The following is a 22,392-nucleotide window of genomic DNA, read 5'->3' on the forward strand; positions in this document are numbered from 1 at the left end:
CGTCGGGGTGAAAGACAGCAAAAAAAAAAAAAAAAAACACGAGCAGTTTAGCGTGCGTGCGCATCAATGACATAGGGGTCAAAGCCTCGCGCACCGGCCGGCTGCGTCCTGCCCGTAACAGCGCGAGCCGGTGGAGAGTCTGCACGAGAGGCTCCAGAGAAACGCAGCAGCATCACACAGTGGAGAGCCGGAATGTGAAGGGCAAAGCTGGAGACAGTTCTCCGAGACGTGGCGCAACATTTTCACCTTCAAACGTGAGAGCCCAAAGGGGGGGGAGAGGAAAACAAGTGTCCGACAGCAGACAGAAGAATTTACTCACTGTTTTCAGCAGCCCCACACTCTTCCTCCTCTTCTTCCTCTTCTCTTTTTGCTCTCCAGTTCTTCTCTCCGTGCACCAAAATCCATCTGTCCATCCCTCCGCTGGACATTTCCTGCGGCATGCAGCCGGATCAATACTAATGTTGCGGGATAATGTCCCCGGGATGAAACGGAAACATGTTGTCCCCCCCAGAAAAGAAAAGAAAAAAGAAAAACAGGGCAAGGAATCAGGCGCGCACAGTTTGGACCTTTCCTCCACTCAGCGAGGCTACATGTTGCTGCTGCTACCTCTCTGTCCCTCTCACTCACTCTCTCCTCTCCCGTGATTTTGTTAAAATTCAGTATGTACGCTCCGTCACCTAGCAACGTCTCTCTACCTCCCTCTCTCCTCTCCTTCCTCCCTTCATCTCCCTCTCCTCATCACTTCCTCACGACACGTGTTGAATGCTAAACTAAGTTGGCCGGTTTGGAATCATTCATTTCACATTTACGTAACTGGGTCTTTCCTCCTTTTTTAATTATGATGTGTCTTCAAGCATCTTATGTTATTTTCCTTTCTCCCTTTTTCCTATAAGTGACATACAGACATGTCTCCCATATTTATTTCCACGCCTTCTTCAATCTATTGAACCTCTATAATCGCGTATCTATTTAGTTGGACACCTCACGAAAAACATAAATAAAATAAGAGCAAGTGTGAAATACTAGGCTTTGTTTTAATTCAAATAAATTTGGCATCTGATACCCAACCTGTGTGAAAGTCTTTACCCATCCTTGTAAGCAAAACTATTCTGACTAATTAACCTTTCCTGTTTTGTAACATTACAAAAAACATTTTCCTGGGATGGAAGAAAACAGAGAAGCATGTAAGTAAAGAAAATGATTCTTTTATTTTTTTGTTATTTTACCAATAAAAACATAAAACGTGTGTTTTTCCTTATTGCCTATGTGAGATTACATTGCAGACATCTACACACCAGACTCAAAATGTTCCTGACTTGAAGCATGGTGGTGGTAGAATCATGCTGATAATTTTTCTCAGCAGTTGACAGGAAAGCTGGGAAGAGTTGATGAGAAGATGGAGGAAGAAAAACATGTTAGAGGTCCCAGTTGACTATAAAAGCAGTGACTCAACACACATTTTCAGTGTTTTATTTGTGAAAACTTGAAAACTACACATAAGTTTCCTTTGATTAATAATTTGTGCTGAGCTTTCTCATAAAATCTCTTTAAATAAATCTAAACGATGATGCGTCTCTCGGGCCCCATTTATTCTTTCAAGGTGTTTCTTATTTTTTAGTGTTTTCTTTGTCAGACGATGTTGATCTGTTTAGTATTTAGAGCCTGTTGTGATTCTTTTCGTTATTCAACTGGATATTGATCTCTTAGAAATAACTAAGGAAAAAAAAATCACAGCCATGCTGATAGGCTCATTTCAAACTATCTCAACATGAATAATCCTACATGTGCCAGTGTTTCATCGCTAACACACCGTGTTATCTTTGGTGCTTCAATAGATTTAACCAAAGACATGGAAACACTGTGCATCTTTGACCAGCTGCAAAACAAGAACATCCTATCAGTACGATTTTAAAATTGTTGGACATTTGGAGACCTTTGTCTTTCTCTTTGTTGTCAAATTAACTCTATTAAAAAAGAGCTAAAAGAATTGGGAAAAACTGCTTATTTGTTGCTTATAAGATGTCTCTTGACTATAAAGCATTTTTAATGAATTTCATTTCATTTCAAATGCACCAAAAAAATATGTGATTATTTATAATATAAAACTCCCAAGAGAAAATGTTTACAAAAACTAAGAAAAAGTCAAAGTGCTGCTCAGACACTTTAAAAGAGCTGAACAACTCGTACAAAGACAAAAAAAAGTCTTCCAGAATGTAATTACGCTTAAGTTGTGCAAAGGAATTTTTGCTCCCTCTGCGTTTTGCTTTGAGTTCACCTCCAGTCCAGCCTCATTTCCCTTGTTTCTTTGCTTAGATTATTTTTTTTCCCTGTATGTGGTGCTGCGCATATATTGAAGCACTTCTTGTTTTGATGCTGATTTCTAATCAGCCTTCAGTACATTCAAAGATGATGGATGAACTACTTTATAAAACATGCACTTAACATTTTTCAATTTCTTCTCCTGATTGTGACGGAGCAAAAAAAAAAAAAAAAATTTTTTTCTTTGTTCTCACTGACACTTTCCAACACCGAGGGGAGTCAATGATAATTACTGCTTGGTATTTTTTTCCTTTACATCTCTTTCATTCCTTCCACTTCACTGTTTTACACATTCCCTTTCACATTCTCCCACCTAGTTACAGATTCAGTCCTTAGCTTAACGAACAAATCATTCACACCAACACATAATTTGCCTTGTTTTTCATATCAATTATAACAAAATTGTCATTTATTGTTCCAGAGACTTTTCAGAATCATGTAGTGAGAGAATGCTGTCATATTAGCACTAAAGGGGAGAAAGAGCTCTTGCTTGCCTCAGTTGGTCTCAACCATTTACAGAACTGTAGATCTATGAGTTCTGCCTTTATCTTCCACCAGTCCATTATGGACTTTCATTTCTCTGAAAGAAAGAAAACAGATAAAGACAGAAAAAATAAGATTCCCATGAGGTGTTTCTTTTTTCTTTTTCTTTTCTCATAAATACCTTTTTTAACCCAGCTGCCTCTGGACATGCATCCTGGCTTAAACATAGAAAAGAGATGGCAGCAGTCACTTGGCCAGGTAGCCGGCTCACAGACATGTAAAAATAGGCCCTAATTATCAGAGGATAGCTCAGAAGCACTGACGGGGAGACATTTTGGGTGTTGTTTACACTGCAGTGTTGTGGTGGTAAATTGGACACTGGGATTCAACTTCTGGCCCCTAAAAGCCCTGCCTGCCAGGGTGCAAGTAAACCAGGGAGAAAATGTTCAGAAAAACACCCTGAATAGGACTTAGTAAACAGAATCACATCCCTGTACCATTGCATCATTTTGCCAAACATGGAAGATATTTCTAACCACAATAATTTTTGACAACTTATAAGTAAAACTAGTTAACTAAGCCCAGTTTGGACATGATGAAATTATGCCTATTTTGCAAAATATCAAACCGACATCTATGATGTATGTGTTTCTAGTTTGATGCTTTTTTGTTTATGTATTGGGAGGGAAAATGTAACATTTAGTGTTTTACTGTAACAATACGGTGTACATTACATTTGCTGTGATCAAATTTGATCTCATTTTATTTATTTTCTACATGATGTGATCTGGAAATGAAAATTGAGTTTTCTATTCAGTACGATTGACCCTGAAGGGCCACATAAATAGCTAAATTCAAGTAAATAGTAAGCAAATCTTCATTACTGCAGAGAGAATGTCTGCATAGAGTAATATAAGATCAAACAATGTTATTGAGTCATTGCTGACATTTTAGCAATACTTGAAATCTCCCACTGACAAAATCAGATATGCAGTTGTCTGATAGGGTTCCAAGTGTGCACAGTGGGTAGATAATTTATTCTTCTCTTCTGATTAATTTTTAGAATATAAAAAAGTAAAACAAGTGTTAAAATGTACATTTTAGATTTATTCAGCATGAGGTGCTGGTGTAGCTATAGAAAAGAATCCCCAATTTTCAGAGACTACTTGCTTGCAGGATTTGGATTCCTGACCTCAAGACCTTTGCGACATGCCTTGCCCTCTCTGCTCTGCAACTTTCCTATCTAAAACTCTAAACAAAGGTGGGTTGTGCCACAAAAGTGTAATAAAATAACCATTTTGTTTTCTGCCTTGCTAACAACAGCAAACCTTTGTGACTGTAGCTGGTCTACAGGAATCAAACAGCGATAAAACTCCTTTATAAATAAACAGAACCTTCAAATATTCAGTAAGACTGTCAAATAAATAGCTGCAACAAAACCAGTCTGTAGAAGCTCACATTTTCTGTAGCAACTGCAACAAAAAAAATATACATGTACCAGTGTCCTCCCTGAACTTTTGAAGGAAAACCGAGATGACTTCAAATTAACCAAATGACTATTTTAAGTTTAATATCTTGGGCAAGAGCAGCCATTAAGCTCTTACCAAATGGTTATCATTTGAGGATGCCTGTGCACCATTAGCTGTGGCCCCATTTGCTTCAGCAAATGATGTCTATGTTTTCTTAAGCTACAAGGTATAGTTTTCTAAGGACAACCTTCAATACTCTATACAGAATGAGAATGCATGAAATGGGTTGGGCTTGGGAGCAACAGAGCTGTTGTTAGGCTGGAATGCCTTTGAGCTGACCTGCAGGGAACAAGTACATTACTTTTTTCCCCGCTGATGTTCACCTATCAGATAACAGAGGGGATCGTTTACAGTGGCAGCATGCACACATGCAAGTAAACTCTAGAGTTTTTGTTTCTGATTGATTCCATAGCAACCTCATTGAATGCAGCTGGATGTATCAGCAGGGTGGCACCCATCATTCTCCAATCAAGATGAAAAAGCAGTGGGTCTGCTGCAAAATGCTCTAAACTGATGCTGTGGTACATAAAACCCCCAAGATTATGAAAATGATAGAAAGTACCACCACCCAGCAGACAATACTGCAGTTAGATACCATGGAGAAGGTAGCTACTACTTCTTATAGATGAGACATTTTTAATATCTAAAATAATATGGTTCCTTGTTTTTTGTTACTTGAAACCATCATTAAAAATTGTCAGGACTCCTGTCTTTGAAAACAAGCACAATTCTTTAAATGTACAGCTTCTCATCCCTTCATACCTTCAGGTGACTTTAAAGACAAGTCACAAATGTATGGTGGGTCTTCAAGTTTTGCATCAACATATGAATCGACCATCCTTATTTTTCTCAAGCTACTAGTGAGAACTCTCCAAGTTCAAAGCAGGAATATTTAATATTCGTAACGATAGAAAGTTTTGGTTGTGATGGACGTCATAAGACAATATCAAGTATAGTTTTTTGGCTGAGATGTATTTTTAAAAGACCTACTGCGACATCACCATGGCAACTTTTGACTTAGCAAGAGATATGGACTGAGACATTCCCCAGCCACAATGAAAACAGATAAGCGGCTAGTCAACCCCAAGTTGTACATGTCAGATGGATATGACCATTTTTCCCATTCTGTCAAACTACACAGAATGAAATGGTGTGATTGTGTAGTTGTAACACACAGCATGACTTGGTGTTTCATCAGACCAGGCTACACATTGCTTCACGTAACATGACATGCGGTGAAACAGTAACAATTTGAAAAATTGTAGAGAAGTTTGTGTCATTTATGTGATGTTGCATGAGACAAAGATGAGCCGTGGAACCCAAAACGAAAAAAAAAAAAACATTAGAAGTAGGAAATGAGGTTCTCTTTAAATGTTGATAGGTTTAAAACGTAAATTTATCTTCATTCTGTCATAACAATTATTGGTTTAATTTGGACTAGACTTGGTTTTATTACATGCCACTTTTTGTTTACTCACATTCTAGGTTTCTTTGTGGATTCTGGCAATTTCTTTTGTCTCGTATTTAAACCACAGTTTGCTTCTCTGTCCTGTTCTGCTCTGTCACATTTGGTCTGTGTTTGCTAATCCACAGTCAGTTTTTCTAAAGTTCCCCCTCCTACATATATATTCTATCTCTATCAGTGCTATTTCATTGTCCATGTTAACATTGTACTTTTCAGAGAATGTGATTTCTTTGTCTGTCTTCAGTTTGGATATTTTAGCTTTTTTGTCTGTTTATATTTACTTTCTCAAAAGGAAAAAATATATATAATTGGATCTTAACCTGTATTTTCTGTTCCATTCTGTCATTTGACATTTCCATTTTCTTCAATTGCTTGTAGTAGGCATAAAGGTTTCTCTAAGCACTGTAACCTGCTTTTAAACCACTTATGCATCTGACTGAACGTTTAAACATCAAAATAAAATAATAAAAATAAAAGGCTAAAATTAGTGATCTTATAACTGGAGCAAAAATACATTTGTCAATTCTCCACAAAACTAGGACTGAAATGGTTTTATGTGGTTTGGATTTATAAAATAAATATTTATTTTATTTTCATTTGAATATAAGTTACAGAAGTATACACAAATATAAATCCAAGTGTGTGTTCCTCAGTCATTTAGTGTTTGTGTTTTAGGTTTCAGCTGCCAGGAAATGATCATCACATCTGGCAGAAGGGTGAGGGTGAATCACACTCACCTAACAGATAGCATATGAGGATAGGCTAAGGTTCAAGGTGATTTCAGTCTTTAAATAGATGCAATGTAGTGAAACTGAGGACAGCACTGCCACAAGACATAAAGCAAAACATCACACCTGCAGAAAGAAGCAAAGGTAATCCTTGTGGTTGTTCACTAAGGTACCTTGAGGCTGGATGACGACCATGAAATATGTATCCAAGCATGCTCCATTTACTTCTGACCTGCTGAAGCTAAGCATAATGGGTAAGAACCTTCATCTGAAAACAGCCTTTTGCCTTTTACCCAAGAAATGAGTTTGTAATGAAACCCCACATAAAGTGGCTTGTGAGACATATTGTATGGGACTGATGTATCTTCAGAAGCTAACAAGAGATGTGTCTGGAAAAAAAAACTGTCCGGTGTCCCAGAGAAAAATTAAAATCCTTCTTGACTTACAGGAAGAACTATAAGGAAGATATGTAATCCATGCATAGATTATGTATTAAAGAATTGTTTCCTTTGGTTCAGTGTATTTTCTTATTTTATTTTCCCCACTTTAATAAACTAGATTATAGTTTTAAGTTTTTGTGGTGTCCATAATGACCTTTTTTCCACAATGCCGTTTAAATGATTTTTTCCCTAAAGTCAAACTATTATAATCTTTTAAAATTATCTTGATCAATAGTTCTTCTGAAATTAAAAGTCATTTTTACCTTCAGTCTTGGGTGATTTATTTTATTTATTAAACTAACCATGGCAACACATAGATAATTTACTGTATATAAAGATTGACCAAAGGGGGACAACGAGATGACAAAAAAGTATGCAGAGTAATAGAAATTAGCACAATAGATACCAACTTGGGATGGGAGATTCTGACAAACAAGTAGAATTAATAATAACATAGAAATGTAACTCTTGCTCTGCAGAAACTTTTTCCGTGTTAGTTTCCAAACTTGACTGATGACTTGGTGAAACCTGACTTTGGAGAGCCATTCTGAATGACACTCTCCAGCTCATTCTGAGAAATCCCAAAACATCCCCAGGCGAAGAGGGGTGTGTAGTCCCTCCAGGGGGTTAGGAGTTTGCCCGGGGGTCTCCTCCGAGTGAGATGCACCCAGAAAGCTTCTGGAAATTCTAATAACAGGACCAAATCACCTCAGCTGTATCCTTTGGATGCGGAGACTCTATTCCAAGTTTCCCCTGCATGATAGAGCTCTTCACATTTATGACTAAAAGCAGTCACCCAAAAGTAGAAGCTAATTTCAGTTGGTTGTTACTTTGCCTATTTTTTTCTAATGGATTTCTGATCTTTCATCTCAAAACAGAAAACTTATTTGTGGTATTTATGGTATTCAAGGGATATTATAAAAAACATTATAAAATGATGGAATGCTCGCATTTTGTTTTTAAATGTTTAAACAGCTTGACCCGAGTACACAAAAGTTTACATATGCTTGTAAGCAGTTCACTTGAATTGTTGAGTTTCTTCTGCCCGCTTACAGACTTCACTATACACATAGCTCATTAAAACTAATCAGTGCACAAATCAATCAATCATGCACTGACGTACCACAAATGCTTTCCAGAAGTTAAAAAGGAGAGAACATGAGAATCAACACACATTCAGCAAATCATGCAGAAAATAAACTACTTAGTTTTCAACACATATAAATAAATATAAAAACATACACATTGACAAAGTGATATACATTATTTCAAGTGTTTCTTTTGGGGAATTTACCATGGTCACTAAACCAACTATTGGCAGTTTTGGTACCATGAGAAAGTGCCTGGTGTAAAAATAAAATGTGCATGTCTTGTTGCCTGGTCAACTTTTTTTAGCTCTACCTTAAAGTCCAGTCAATTTTCCATTAGTATGCTGGGAAACAGCAATTTGTAATAGTATGTGTCTCTAAAAATGACCTTTTGTGGTTTACCCTGGTTGTAGAGGGTGACAGTGACAGTCTGTCAACTCAGCAGTCTACCAGAGACTGCACCTCATAGGAGAGAGCAACCAGAAGAGTTAAGTTATACAAATATTCCTCTCATTAATTTCATTGTTTTAATTACCATAGTAAGAAAATGTTGAAAATATCACAATCTGTGTAACAACTACAAACATGACATATTTTTTGTTTATTTCTTTAAAAAATTGTATCTATAATCTGTAGATATTGACTCATAAAACCAAGCAGGTTGATGTGAGCCTGAATGTGTCCTGCTGGTGCTCTCTATGACATTTAAGAGCTTATCAGTTTGCCCCAGTTTATGGACTTAAATCCACTGAGAAGGAAATTAGCATCACAAGAATCGACATAGAGCACAATCTGAATGTCTGAGGAACAGCCAAATGACACCATTGATAGCAGTGACCAGAACTCTGGAAGGTTAGAGAAATGTCAACGTAGCAAAAGAAAAAAAAAAAGCTAAGGTTTAAAAATACAATAAGAGGAGCTTTCTCTCCATGTTCAACGTGTCTGTCCAGATTAGACATGGATTGAGCCACAGCTGTAAAACAGATTTCTTTTGAACATTAAACAAAATATTTTACATTTCATTAAATTGACTAGTGACATTTTTTTTTGAAGATGAACAAGTGTGATTTATGCATAAGGCTTGTAAAAAATATGGTTATCAAGTTGTAATTTAATACCATTTAATATGGCCGGTAAACTTATTTACTTTCTGTCTGTGTACTAATGATGCAGTAAAAAGATAAACATCAGGCACCATTGATGACACATTATCATTTCTCTTCTATTCACATATGACACTTTGCTCCAATGAATACATAAATGTATTGTTCATCGTATGACATTTCAACACATGGAGAGGAAAAGTGGTCAATCATGTGACCAGTGGATACAGTTTCACTTTAAGCTCAAGTCCTGTACCGGACGAGCTGGTCTCTGGTGGAGAACATCAGCCACTTCCTCAATCTGTCAGTGGTATGCATCATTCTCAGGCTTGTCTCTGGGTTTCTGCTGCCTAAGACATCCGCTTGGCAGTTTGTCGTTGGGGAGATCATCCAGAAATAATCCTCGGTTGTTCTATTTCATCCTGAATGGTAGATTTCAATTCCACTCGCCCTTGGACTTCTTCATTTTGTTTTACAATCTTTGGTTTATCATGGAAAGAAATATTTTAACAAGAGTCTGGACAAGCAGTAATAAATGTATTAAAACCTTGTAAGGTGAGAAAGAAAACATAGAATCAAAGGAGTCGGTCAGTTTGCTCTTGCTAACAGTTAATTCTGGCTGTCTTGCACAGCAGGTTTTCACTGTTTGTAGCTATTTCCCAAAAAAGTCAAGAAAGGCTTGATTGAACGGTTGTGGACTGTTGCGCACCAAGGATTTTGTGGAGCTCAGTACAGATGGTTTTGCCATTTGCCTTCTGTCAAGAGAAGAGGGCTGCGTTTGCTGTTAAAGAGGACAGCTCTGATCCTAATAAGTTCTGGGTCAAGAAACTGACACATTGGATTACTCCGAAGCATCAAGGATGAATTATTGCTGGATGAATTATATGATTCACTTTTTTTGTAGGTCACCTTTAGTTAAAACAATGCTGATGTTTGTTTTAAGAACGGCACTGTAATATAAAGGGTTCAGATCACAGTAGTTTGTACAAATTCTCCTTCCTTCTCCTTTATCTTTTAAACTCAAAGTTTTGTCTGAGAGTCTTTCAAAGCTGTTTGAAAAAGTGCATAACAAGAACCTGAAAGTCTTTAAGAATCAGGGAAAAAAAAAACAATAAACAAGACCAGAGATGATCAGAGACAGGCAACAGGTCAGACCTGACTGAATAAATTAACAGTATAACTCTTTTTGGGGTGGGTTCTAGATGCTTGCAGTATGTGCAGAAAGTACTTGTGTTGAGGAACTCACAAATGTCGAGAGGTTTTTAAACTTAACACTGAAACTTCTGATACCCATTTGAGAATTAGCATTAAACAATGGACTGAATTTGACTTCATTGTTTTAAAATGTTAATTGATTTTTATTGCAGGGTTGGACTGAATGCAACAACATAATTAGGGCTGTTGAACTTGGTTGGATTCTTTGTTTGGAACTGATGATTTATAAGGAAACCAGATTGAATTTATTTCCCTCCATAAGAACACAGAAGTTTATTCAGAAGAGCTGGAGCTCTTCTAGTCACAGAAAGTTAGATGATTCAATAGATATTTTTAAAGTCTGTGATAAGGTGAAGGAGACAGGTTGTCAATAGTTAGAATAACTAATTAAAAAAGATATTTAAAACAGTTCAGATGTAAGTTAAGCATTCAAATCTGAAGACATTTATACATAACTTGTGGAGGGAACTGTGGCAAGAAAAAGCCTATCTGTTTGTTTAGCTCCTCCAGACACAATTCACCTGTTTATCAGTCACCTTTTATCCATGCCACCAATCACTTGCTGTCAGTGTTTAAGCCTTCTTCTCCATTTATTTGTTCCTGGATTGAACTGATGTATTCGCTCTAGCTCCAGAGTACCATTGGCACCTGTTTTTGTGACCAGTACCACATGAAATGTTAAGTCTCTGAGCATTTTGCTTGCCAGTCCAATAACACCACGAAACAGTAAAATAGCTTAGAGTATTTTACTCTGTAAAGCATGATAATGCTTGCAGTCAGTCTGTTAATAATGCTTTGCAGCAGTTATTGGAAATCTTGTAAGGCAACCTCAAAAATATGCACCAGTATCTGAAGCAAAACTACTGACTCAAGGGGACTGAATAGATAGATGTACACGCCACACATTTCAGCTTTTTTAATAGCAAAAAAAAAAAAAAAAAACTACCTGGCAAACATCATCAATACATGAGCTCACAAAAAGGCAGAACCTTCAAATGATCAAAGTCATGCTGAGAATCAGAAAAATGCACCTGCTTTATTTTTAAACGCCAAAATGTGTTCCATGTGGGTTTGCTAACAGTACGATGAAACAAATGCTCAGACAGCATGAATCACTGACGAATGTGTGGTCGGATGTCTGCTGTTTTTTGTTTTTTTATATTCAGACTTATCAGGTTTGACTCACATATTCACTCCTAATTGGTCACATTTATCAAGTCGCCTGAACATTGCCAGGATGGAGAGACAGAAGGCTAGTGAGCACAGACCAACACAACTCATCTGTTATTGGTCACCTAGAGAGGAGGGATATGCTCTGCTTTCTGGAAGTTTCTTGGAACCCTCAGTATTTTGATCCATCTCTACAAAATCAAGCTCTCGTGGAGATGTTTATGAGAGCGGAGTGTATAGATGTGTGTGTTGCCTGTGCTCAATGAATAGAGCACACTGAAATTTAGTAAGTTCAGACAACAAAGTAAATGTCAAAGCAACGTACTCTGCTGACAGGAAAAATGGATTACGTTGGAATTCTGCCATGGAAAACACAAAAGGCTTTCCTGCCCTATTTTAAAGGATTTTCAATTTATAGAGAGGATTACAATTTACAAAGTAAAGAAGCGCTTGCATATTTTTAATTATAAAAGGCTCAATGGAAAATTAATTCACCTGGGGAGGATAAATTACAGTTATTATATTATCTCAAATAATTACAAACTATGGAAACAATCATATGCTGGCAACCACAAATGCATGAGAATAAATAAATGATTTCTTCAGCCAAAAGCACTGAGAATCAGACTGATTAATGAAAAAGGTTAAAAAGTAAACAAATCGCTGAATCCTAATTCAGTTGCCTTACATAGAAGGCAACTGAACTTCTTTGTGGTTTGAGAGAGAAATAAAAGAAGTTTAAGTTATATGAAAAACAAAAGAGCTGGCTTCAAATTCCATTTTTCTAGCGCCTCTTCTGCAGCCTTGACTTGTCTCCCTGGGCAGTTTTCAGCACCTTTGGACATGAGACCAAAACAACTCAAACGGGATCATTGTAGGCATGTTTGGCTCATAGTGCAACAATTACCAAACACTGAGCTGAATAGAGGGCAGGGCCACTGACTTAGGCATCCTGGTTGCCACATTAATGACTCCAATAGTGTGATAATTGTAACTACAGTTTATAAACCTGACATCCAGGCATGCTAAACACTGACAAGGCCATTTGTGCAAGACTCAAATTGTTAAAGAAAAGACATCCAGTTGTCTTCCACTTAAAGAGGCAGTATTATGTATTGTCAAGATACATAGTTTCAGTTTATAGCACAATGAAATAACTGTTACTTTTATTTCTTAAAAGAATGCTCAGACATGACTTTAAAAAGAAATTTGACTTTGCAAGTTAATCCTTTAAAATTGAGCGTCTGTCTCTTTAAGAAGCTGCGTCATAATGTTACTGGATGGAACTGTTGGACTAAGAAGTAGTTCCTATGATGAGCTCAACAAAAGCTCATCAATTAGCAAATACCACCAGACTGCTGCCACTAGTCTGAAGGAGCTAGTTGGGAGAGTCACAGGGAAAGGATACTCTATTTTTCATCTGATAGTGTAGACAACTATTATCAATCCCGCGTTTAAATGTTGCTTTTATACATTTTCAATGTTTAAGAGTTACTGGAATTTGCTCACAGGATATTTCTGTTCTTAAAAATGTTTGACTTCTTCAAAATTTCTACATTCTCATTTATCTGTTTTATTTTGTCAAAAAGTATTTCAAATCCCTGAAAAACCTCAAGGCTAATATATTTAGCACGACTGAGATTTTATTTTCTTGTCAAAAGTGTTTGAATAAATCCTATAAGCAACTCAGCTGCTCTGTTGTCTACATTTGGGTCTGGTACTCTAGACAAACAATTAGACAAGGATTACATTTCTTGTCAGACAAAAAATGCAAACACAATGTGTTAAAAGCCAGATGAGATGTTTTATAATGATCTCAGGTTTCCAATTCTCCCACACGGTGAAATGAATAATAATAGAAATCATCTGATGTGCTGTCACAATTTTTCTTGAAGTGCGAGTTTGTTTTTCAGGACCAGTCCGAGTGAGACATCACCGACAGCTATTTGTGAAAACACATGCAGATTCTCATCTGATGCCTCATGATCCCTCATAATCACTGCACGCTGACGATGGTAGTAACATCCAGCCAGCTTTTCTAACATTGGTTATAAAACAGATAAAATCCTACGTACCTGTAGTATAGTAGCTATTAAAATTTCAGTAGACTGACTGGAAAGATAAGAATTGTAACCAGTAGTTCTTGTTTAAGGGATTGTTTTGTTCGAAGGTACTGTATTAATCAGCAGCAGTGATGAAAAATGACTACTTGATTCCTCAATTGGCTTGTCAGTGACAAATGTTTCCCAAACATAATGCCCTTGATATTCATCTTTTACATGGACTCATTGTTGATCTTGTTGACAGTAAAACTAACTGAAGCATACTCAGGATTTATGGCAGGTCTAATCTATGAGACTGAACTTTAGGGCAAGAATGATAGCAGGCCTACTTCACTTTATCAAAAGCACATTTTGATATGTGGATTGCATAAACTAACCGATCTTATAAGCAACTCATTTCTGAGGGTCATCGAGCAGAGAGAGGACACACCACAGATGGCTTCAAGCACACACTTTACAGAAGGGACTCATCTGACAAGTGTAATAAAAGCACAGAAATCTGTGCGGGTGGTGTTGGCTTGCTTGCATCATACAGGCTGTCGCACTTGCTATAAGAATAACTAAACTTATTAGGCTGTATGAACAAGCTGCACACTGATCACGCTATCGTGACACAAATATCAGAAATGGAAGATTACTCATACATATCTCACCACTTTTTTCCCAAAAGTGTTTTAATTCTTTAAACTTATTTACATTTTCATATTGTAACCACAATTTCAATGTATTTGGAGGGATATTATGATGTATTCAAACAGAAAGTAATAAGTAATTGTGAAACAGAAGGAAAAAGACTGCTTAAAAGTGAAACTACTTCACGTTTCTAGATCTTTGTAAATCCAGAAACGTGAAGTTTTTATCCATTTGTCTTTTCAAAATAGCTATTTCAGTCCTGAGCTTTGACTGGGCCATTCTAACACAACAATACAGTTTGATCTAAACCTCTTTGTAGCTCTGCCTGTATGTTCTGGATGTCTAAAAGGTAAAAAAAGAAGAAAAAAAAAGAGACTAAATTTCAAATCAAATTCGACCTGTGGCAGGATTTCTTCGAGGATTGTTTCACATTTCATCTAAAGATTGTGGAATACGAATTTATGCCACGACAGAATAGATTAAGTACTGCTTTATTCTGGTCATTACAAAACGTGCTAAAAATATTTATTAAAATTTATGTTTTGAATGTAGCCAAATCTGAGAAAAATTAAAGTGGTATAAATAATTTCACTTATCACTGTTCATAACTTTTGCCCCAAAAGTAATTTCAAGTTAAAACAGGAGGTAAAAAAACAACTTCAAATCGTATCCCTCCAAAGTCAGAACTATTGTTGGTAATCGAGTACAGTAAACTGTAAGCCTTAACTAAAGGAACCAAAATGTGAAGATTATGGGTCTGGATTATATCATGTGTTGGAATGAATGTGGATGAATGTCAAAGAACACAAACGTCTGAGTGTTGGTGTGGTGGAAGCAACGAGAAGCATAGAGTTTGTTGCTTTGTTGCAATGAACACCTGACAGGGGCATGACGAATCAGGGAAGGACATGTAGTGACTCATAAGACCTAGTCAGGATGGCAATGTGGGCGCATCTGTCATTATTCTCAAAAGTCTCAGTTTTTCTGTGTCACTTCAGTTTTTTCCACTCAATTTATTTACTTTTCAGGCCACTTCAGACAATCTTACAGACTTAACCAATACACTTGAAGACAGGCAATGTGTTGCCCACTACAACTAAGCCTTGCCAGATCAATAAAAATATTTTTTTTTACAATACTACCATATAGGAATATGTTTTAAAAAGTAAGCCCAAAGTTGTGTAACTTATCTGATGATATGATTGAAATATAATTACCATTTATCACATTTCTTCCACCTCTAACAGGATCAAAAGCTCCTGTAAGCTGCAGTGTTTTCGTCTGTTTCATTGAGTGCCATCTGTGTGGATAAGCAGTGGGGTGAAGGAGGCAGAGGTCTGACAGATCCTGTCAAGAGAGGACTATGTGTGGAGCTTACACTTGTTTGGATGGGCAACAAACTTATGTGAAGCAAAAACTTCTGAAATGAACTCATTTTGAATAAAGAAATATGCTTATAATCTCAGAATCTGGACTTGTAATTTAGTTCTTTGGGTAGATAATTTCTAGCATGAGGCTGAAATAAACATTTACTGCATTAACTAATAAATTATATGAAAATATTTTAGTTGTAGACATTTACAAAAATGTAGCTTAGGGTTTCACCAGTGTTACCAGCTCAGAGGAGCTTTTATCTCTAAATAATTTGGTTGACATTTTTAACTAAATATCATAATAAAACAATAAAAACAGATTTTTTTTGTGTGTAACTCTTGAATATTCTCAATCTAAACCATTCCTTTGTTACTCTTGTTGTATATTTGGGGTCATTATTTAGCTAGGTGGTGTTTTTCCATTTGCATAAAGGATATGAATAATTTGCAATGCACTGCAGTTCCTGACCTGGGGCCTCCCAGCTTACTAGATCAATTCCTATAACAAGATAAAGAAAATAAATTGCATGCCAACTGAATTCTCAGTTTTCTGACTTTAAACTTACCTGATTAATTTTTAATTAAATTAAAGGATCTGGGAATCAGAAAATTGGAAGTTGGAGGTTTTCCCATTTTTCATTCACCTCATGCCACAGATGCTGCAGGAAATTGTCTAAATTCCCAACCTCTGAGGACGTGGCAGGCATTTAGCATGGATGCCAAGGCGTTTCTAAAGAGACAGATGGCTTGAACAACTCTCTCTAGCTTCACTATGATTTCACCATGTGGAAGGAGCTCAAGGCTGCTTTAATCACAGAACACGACAAGGTCCTGGAGCAAGAAAGCTGTGTGTTGTCTAAACAGGTACATGCAGCCAGAATTTCAATTTCTACTACCACAGGTATTAGATTTTTTATTAGGCTCTGGATTTTGATCTTATTTTCCTTTTCATTTCTTCATATCTTTCATATTCACATTATCCTAGTTCCCCAATAACACCTTCACTTTAAGACATCACATGTCGATCTGTGTATTTAGTGTCTGTGTGCTTGTGTTTTTTTTATAGCTTCATAAAAAATGCAATTCAGGCTATAAGAATAATATAAGAATAAGGTTCACAAGACTGCTTTGAGCATAAACCTGCTCCTTTAACTTGTGTTGAAGGAGCAGAGCTGTTTAAGTCTTTATGTAAGCATGCAAAGGGCTTCTTGAGGGCTGAAGACAGGACACGCTTTTACACTCAGAGTGAGAATTTGTTGACAACTTTGGGATATTACAACAGCTCAGTTGTGTTGTTCAGACTCATTCTACTTCCTGGCACGAAGACATTCTCCCACACTCTTCTGAAATAAATGATTAATGATTGGTTTTAGTCTGATTAAGCAGGTCTAGTTTCAAACATTTGAGATTGGATTATGGAATTTTAATAATAAACTGAACATGAATTGAATTAACATGTTGTGAATTGGCACAATATAAATAAATGGAGTGGAGCTAATTGAAAAATATTGGTTTGTAATCGTGATTTTGTGAACTCTCTGGGGGAAAAAGGGGAGGTTTTCCTCGGATTTTAATTTTTACTGGGTTTCCTTGTTTCAAGTCATCAAATGAACTGATGTCACACAAATATGACCAGAGCAAGTTTCACCAGAAAGACCCTGATTACAGGCAGGTCTGCAGAATCAAGAAATTACTGACATAGAACGTCTCTCAGAGCCAGAAACAGGCTAAGAGATTGTGATTAGATCATATTACATTCAATTTTAAAGAAAATACAAGTCAAGAACAGATGAAGTTCAAAGGATTTGTTCCATCGTCATCCACATGACGATGGAACAGCGATGAACCTCTGCTTAACCAACACATTCTCACTCCCAACTCGTCACATATTGACGCTTGGGCAGGTACCCTCGGCGTCACATATTGACGCCGAGGGTACCCCCTTGGCGTCAATATGTGACGCGAAGGGTTCTCTCATTGAATGCTGTACCGTTCCCTAAGCGTCCGATACTGACGACTTAGGAACGAATAAGATGACGTGTCTATTCTATTTTTTTTAAAAACCTTTATTTACAATTTATGTGCTAGTTTGTACAGGATATTAAGAATATTTACTGCAAATACATGTCAGACGTATCGGTCACAATACTTTAATTCGGTATTTAAAAATAACTCCGTAAAATATAAAACCGGAGGAGTTTTGTTGTGCTTGTTCTTAGCTTGATTTAAAAGACTTAAAAAAAAAAAAAAAAAAAACTATTTTTGAGTATATCAATGATTTACACCAAATAAATTTAAGAAAAATTAAGATGTGTTTTCGTTTGTGATTGCATGCAAACTGTTCTGTAAACCTTTTAATATGTTTGATTGAAATAAAAATAAGGACGGATCCCACAAAAACCCAAGAAGAAGAATAAGCTGACGTCATCATATGCGACACTTACACTCCGGTGAGTAGAAATCTGCATCTGTCAAAATGTTTTTGTACTCTAAAACCAAAAATAACTCCAAAGTGTGACGTTATAAAATTACTGATGGTAGTTTTAGGACTTAATGGCAGTAGGACTGTGATGCGAATGGTTGAAGACACGTTTGTAACATTTTTTTTTGCCGGAAAATATACGGTGGAAGCTAGCTAAATTAGCCTCTTGGAGGCTAATTGTTCCTGTACACTGTACCTGTGCTTAATACGTTTAATTAGCCGCGATAAAGTCACATAATAATGTTTATAGTCATGCTTGTTGTTGACACTTTGTAATATTGGAGGGTTGCTAAAAACATCAGTGTCCCTAGGCTGTGATGATCTTTAAAGTTCTGATCCCTGTCTGAATACACTGATTGCAGCTAGGTCATTTACTTGAATTAAAAATGATCTTGCGTCAGTACAGGCAAATTTCTTTCCTCCTGTCTGTTATTTATTGCTGTTGCAAGCCAGATGAAGAGAAGTAAAGAGCTGAGAACCTGATCTTTGAACAGACAGAGAACATAGCTGAGGAGCAGCCTGGGATGCTTACTGAGGAGCATCCAATGATGACACCAGAGAACCAGGAAGAGACTGTGATAGTGCTTGATTTGCTTGATTTGGTTCCTGTTTCTCATCCTGTTGTCCCATCCTCTCAGTCTTTTCAGAAGAAGAAAAGACCCAGAAGCATCTCTCCAGCTGCCTCTCCTCCTACTCCGTCATCTCTCCGTGCCCCCCCCCCAGCCCGTAGATCAGCAACATCTGCATTCATGTCACCTGCTGACCATGCTGTCTCCTTAAGTCAGGGTAGACTATAAGAAGAGAAAGCGTAAGTTTTGTTTTCTTTACATTCATCCATTTTCTTACACCCTTGTCCCTATTGTGGTCGGGAGTGTTGCTAAGGTACACCCAGGACAGGTTGCCAGTCTGTTGCAGGGCAACACAGAAACAGACAGAACACACAACCATGCACACGCACACACACACACACACACACACACACACACACACACACACACACACACACTCACACCTAGGGAGAATTTAGAGAAACCAATTAACCTGACAGTCATGTTTCTGGACTGTGGGAGGAAGCCGGAGAACCCGGAAAGAACCCACCATGCAGAGGGAGAACATGCAAACTCCATGCAGAAAGACCTCAGGCCGAGAATCGAACCCAGAACAAAACTGAACTCGTGACTTAAGGAGTCCAGCCCTAAAATGTCAAAATTCTCACAGAAACAGAAAACCTATAGAGACCCTTTGTAAGCAAAGAGAACTTGTTTTGGGCTTAGTTTCCATTTATGTGGCCAGTGTAAAGTGGTTAAAGTTAATGTTAAACTAATTTGAGAAAATGTGTAAATCCATGTAAAGAAGAGTAAAGTTTAGAAGGATTATAAAATATGACAGTCACCACACTAGTTTTCAGTTTTCAAGTGTACACGCTTTGACTTCATTTCTTCTTTTGTTTTTAAAATTGTTTTTTTCCTTTTCTTGTTATTTAGGTTGGTGGAAATGTAGTACCCAAAATCAATCCCTGGGCGTAGAACTAATGCGGTAAGTCTAAAAGTTTAACTGATCCACCCTGTGACAGTACATCCCCACCCCAGTCAAACATGCCAAGATATACTGAGAGACATTGCCATGTGTGGAGATGAGTAGATGGGGGGAGGGGTGATGAGGGGGGCAGTGGTCTGCAAAAAATAAGCACAGTTGTTTACTTATAAACTTTGTGGCTTTAATTACTGACCTACCAGACTCCTTTTCTGTCTTTATATTTGTCTTTATTTTTTTATGAGGACAAAAACGGGCATTACAACAGGAATCAGTAACACTTATAGCACATAAGTCACAACATCTTTGGGTGAAACAAATTCATACAAAAAGTCAGCATTTGCACAGAAACAGAATTATAGAGATAGAACTCCAAATATCGAAATTAGGCCGTTTATTAGCAAAGGAATGCTGATTTTGATGTTTGGACTTTTTAAAGGTGATTCAACACTTATTATTTAACACTGTGCCTTTTATAATTAATATAAGCCACACATTTAATCTGAAACTGTCACTTTTTTTCTGTTTTAATTTTTAGACTTTTCTAAGAAACTGAAGCACTATGAGAGATTTTCATTGTTTGTGTAGTGGTAAAAATGACTGCAGTCAGTTTATCATTTAACACTTAATAAGTCAAGATAATATTGTATATTTAGGACAAAACAGGATGTAAGTACTAGCTGGCATTTGGGTGGATGTAGGCATAGAAAATATTTTGGCTACATTACCTCCTCTTAAAGTCAGGTATACATCTTAGAAAGAGAGATTTGTGAACCTTACAGCACAAAAAATCCACATCCTGATTTTATTGTTGTTCTTTTCTAGCAGAAAAATCTGGGATGACACCTGGGAACCTGCAAGTAAATCCTCTCATGTTGCTGTCCCCCAAGTGCCACTTCCTTCAGACAGCGAACAAGTCCTTCCATGATGTTGCCTTTTCTTTTTTGCATTACAAAGTATTAATTTCTTTTCTTTTTTTTTACTGCAGTTTGACCATTTTACAAAGTTCTCTGTGTAATATTGTTTTCCGCCATTCACTGAAATGAATGTTATGGTTGTAATATATGTAAGCTTATGTTGGGCTGTTTACTGACACATTTTTGTCAAGTTCTGTTAAAGACTAAGTGAGGCTGATAGAGTCACTGCATCAGGCAGGTATTGTGCCTGTATTAAGTCTTGAAATTTAGAACATAATTGTTTGTAGATTTTGTTCAGTAAATATGACCTAAAGTCTTAAAAACTTTAAACATGGTATTGTACACACTTCTTTTTGAGTGTTTTTAATGTTGATGTACAAAGTAAAGTCTATAAAAATACATAAGAAAATAAGCACAACTTGATTTTAATATAACTAATTAGAAGTGTTTTTTTTAACTCAAAAAGCTATTATTTTAATATTATCTTTTTTGTGTCATGGATTTTGTCAATCAAGACTGTATTTGCAAAATGTTATAATAAAATTGCTTTCAAATGCAGTACTTATTTTTAAACACAGCAACTTTAAGTGAAGTTATTGATGAAGAGCATGATAAAAATACATTGTAATGTCCAGATCAACTGACTGTATTAGAACAACACATTTTAATAAACCTATGTCACAAATGCCATACACAATTTTGAAGAACACACAAAATATAAATTTGCATTTATATATCTATATATATGTAGATATATATCAGGACAGGTATATCTATATATAGATATATCTATTTATATAGATATATCTATATATAGATATATCTGTAGATATATATCAGGACAGGTATATCTATATATAGATAGATCTAGATATAGATCTATCTATATAAATATATCTATATCTAGATATATCTATCTAGATATATAAATGCAAATGTATATTTTGTGTGTTTAAAATTGTGTATGGCATTTGTGACAGATAGATAGATAGATAGATAGATAGATAGATAGACTTTTTATAAGCATCCCAGCTCTGCATAGTTGGTTCTAGAAATTATTGTACGGCTGATCGGCGGGAATCTGAAATGGAACGCAGCCATCGTACGGCAGACTGATTCAGAGAAGAAAGGAACACTATCAGCACGTTGTGGGAGGTGGGGGGTAATAAGGTTTTCAATAAGATGACAACCGTATTTGTCTGTAGCCAAATAAGATCAAGGTCAACGATACACTCAGAAATATTACTTCAAAATGTAGTGAAACTGTTCGTTTGATACAGAAAGAGTCATGATGGGATTTATAAAGACTTTTTCCCTGACAAGCTGGCCGTCATTGTAGGCTGGTCAAGTTTGCCCTGTGTGTTGTCTTTAAGGCATGACGCAAGGGGTAACAGATTCGTTTCCTACACACTTGTAGAACTGTGTGAAGCTATTATGTGTTTTATTCAGTGTGATCATTATTTACACATAAAAAAAGTTTTATGGAAAAGTATTTTGAATAGCATGTTTACCTGTCTAAGGTTAATTATTTAAGTTAAAGTTTGCAGCTTATTTTGTGTATGAAGGAAACCCAGATTGAAACCCAGAAACATTACAGTTTAGTAAATTAATATTGAATCAGTTTGAGTCTACTGTAATTTAAACTACATTAGTATAGTAATCTAAATTATGTTTGATTGACATAGTGCTTTTCTCCTAGAGAAACACTATGTTAAACTGTATAAAAACAATCTAGGGTTAGATTGGGGTTAGGGTTAACCCTAACTCCATCACTAATCTCAAATTGAGTGGTAGAGATGGCTTAATCTTCAAATGTTTTATTAAAGTAATGGTTCAAAGATGCATTTTCTC

The 22,392-nt window shown here is 36.5% G+C and overlaps 1 protein-coding gene across 1 annotated transcript; it reads left to right on the forward strand.

Annotated features, from left to right (window-relative positions):
- The first annotated feature begins 17,864 nt into the window (after window positions 1–17,864).
- Window positions 17,865–21,114, forward strand: LOC148156559 (uncharacterized). The gene is made up of 3 exons (XM_088009984.1): window positions 17,865–18,884; window positions 19,445–19,627; window positions 20,450–21,114. The coding sequence occupies exons 1-3, from the start codon at window positions 18,616–18,618 to the stop codon at window positions 20,550–20,552; spliced, it is 555 nt and encodes a 184-aa protein (XP_087866110.1). The 5' UTR covers window positions 17,865–18,615; the 3' UTR covers window positions 20,553–21,114.
- Window positions 21,115–22,392: the final 1,278 nt, after the last annotated feature.

Source organism: Poecilia mexicana, unplaced genomic scaffold (genome assembly GCF_051168715.1).
Source record: "Poecilia mexicana isolate PSO_F unplaced genomic scaffold, ASM5116871v1 scaffold_11, whole genome shotgun sequence".
In the NCBI taxonomy this organism is placed as follows: domain Eukaryota; kingdom Metazoa; phylum Chordata; class Actinopteri; order Cyprinodontiformes; family Poeciliidae; genus Poecilia; species Poecilia mexicana.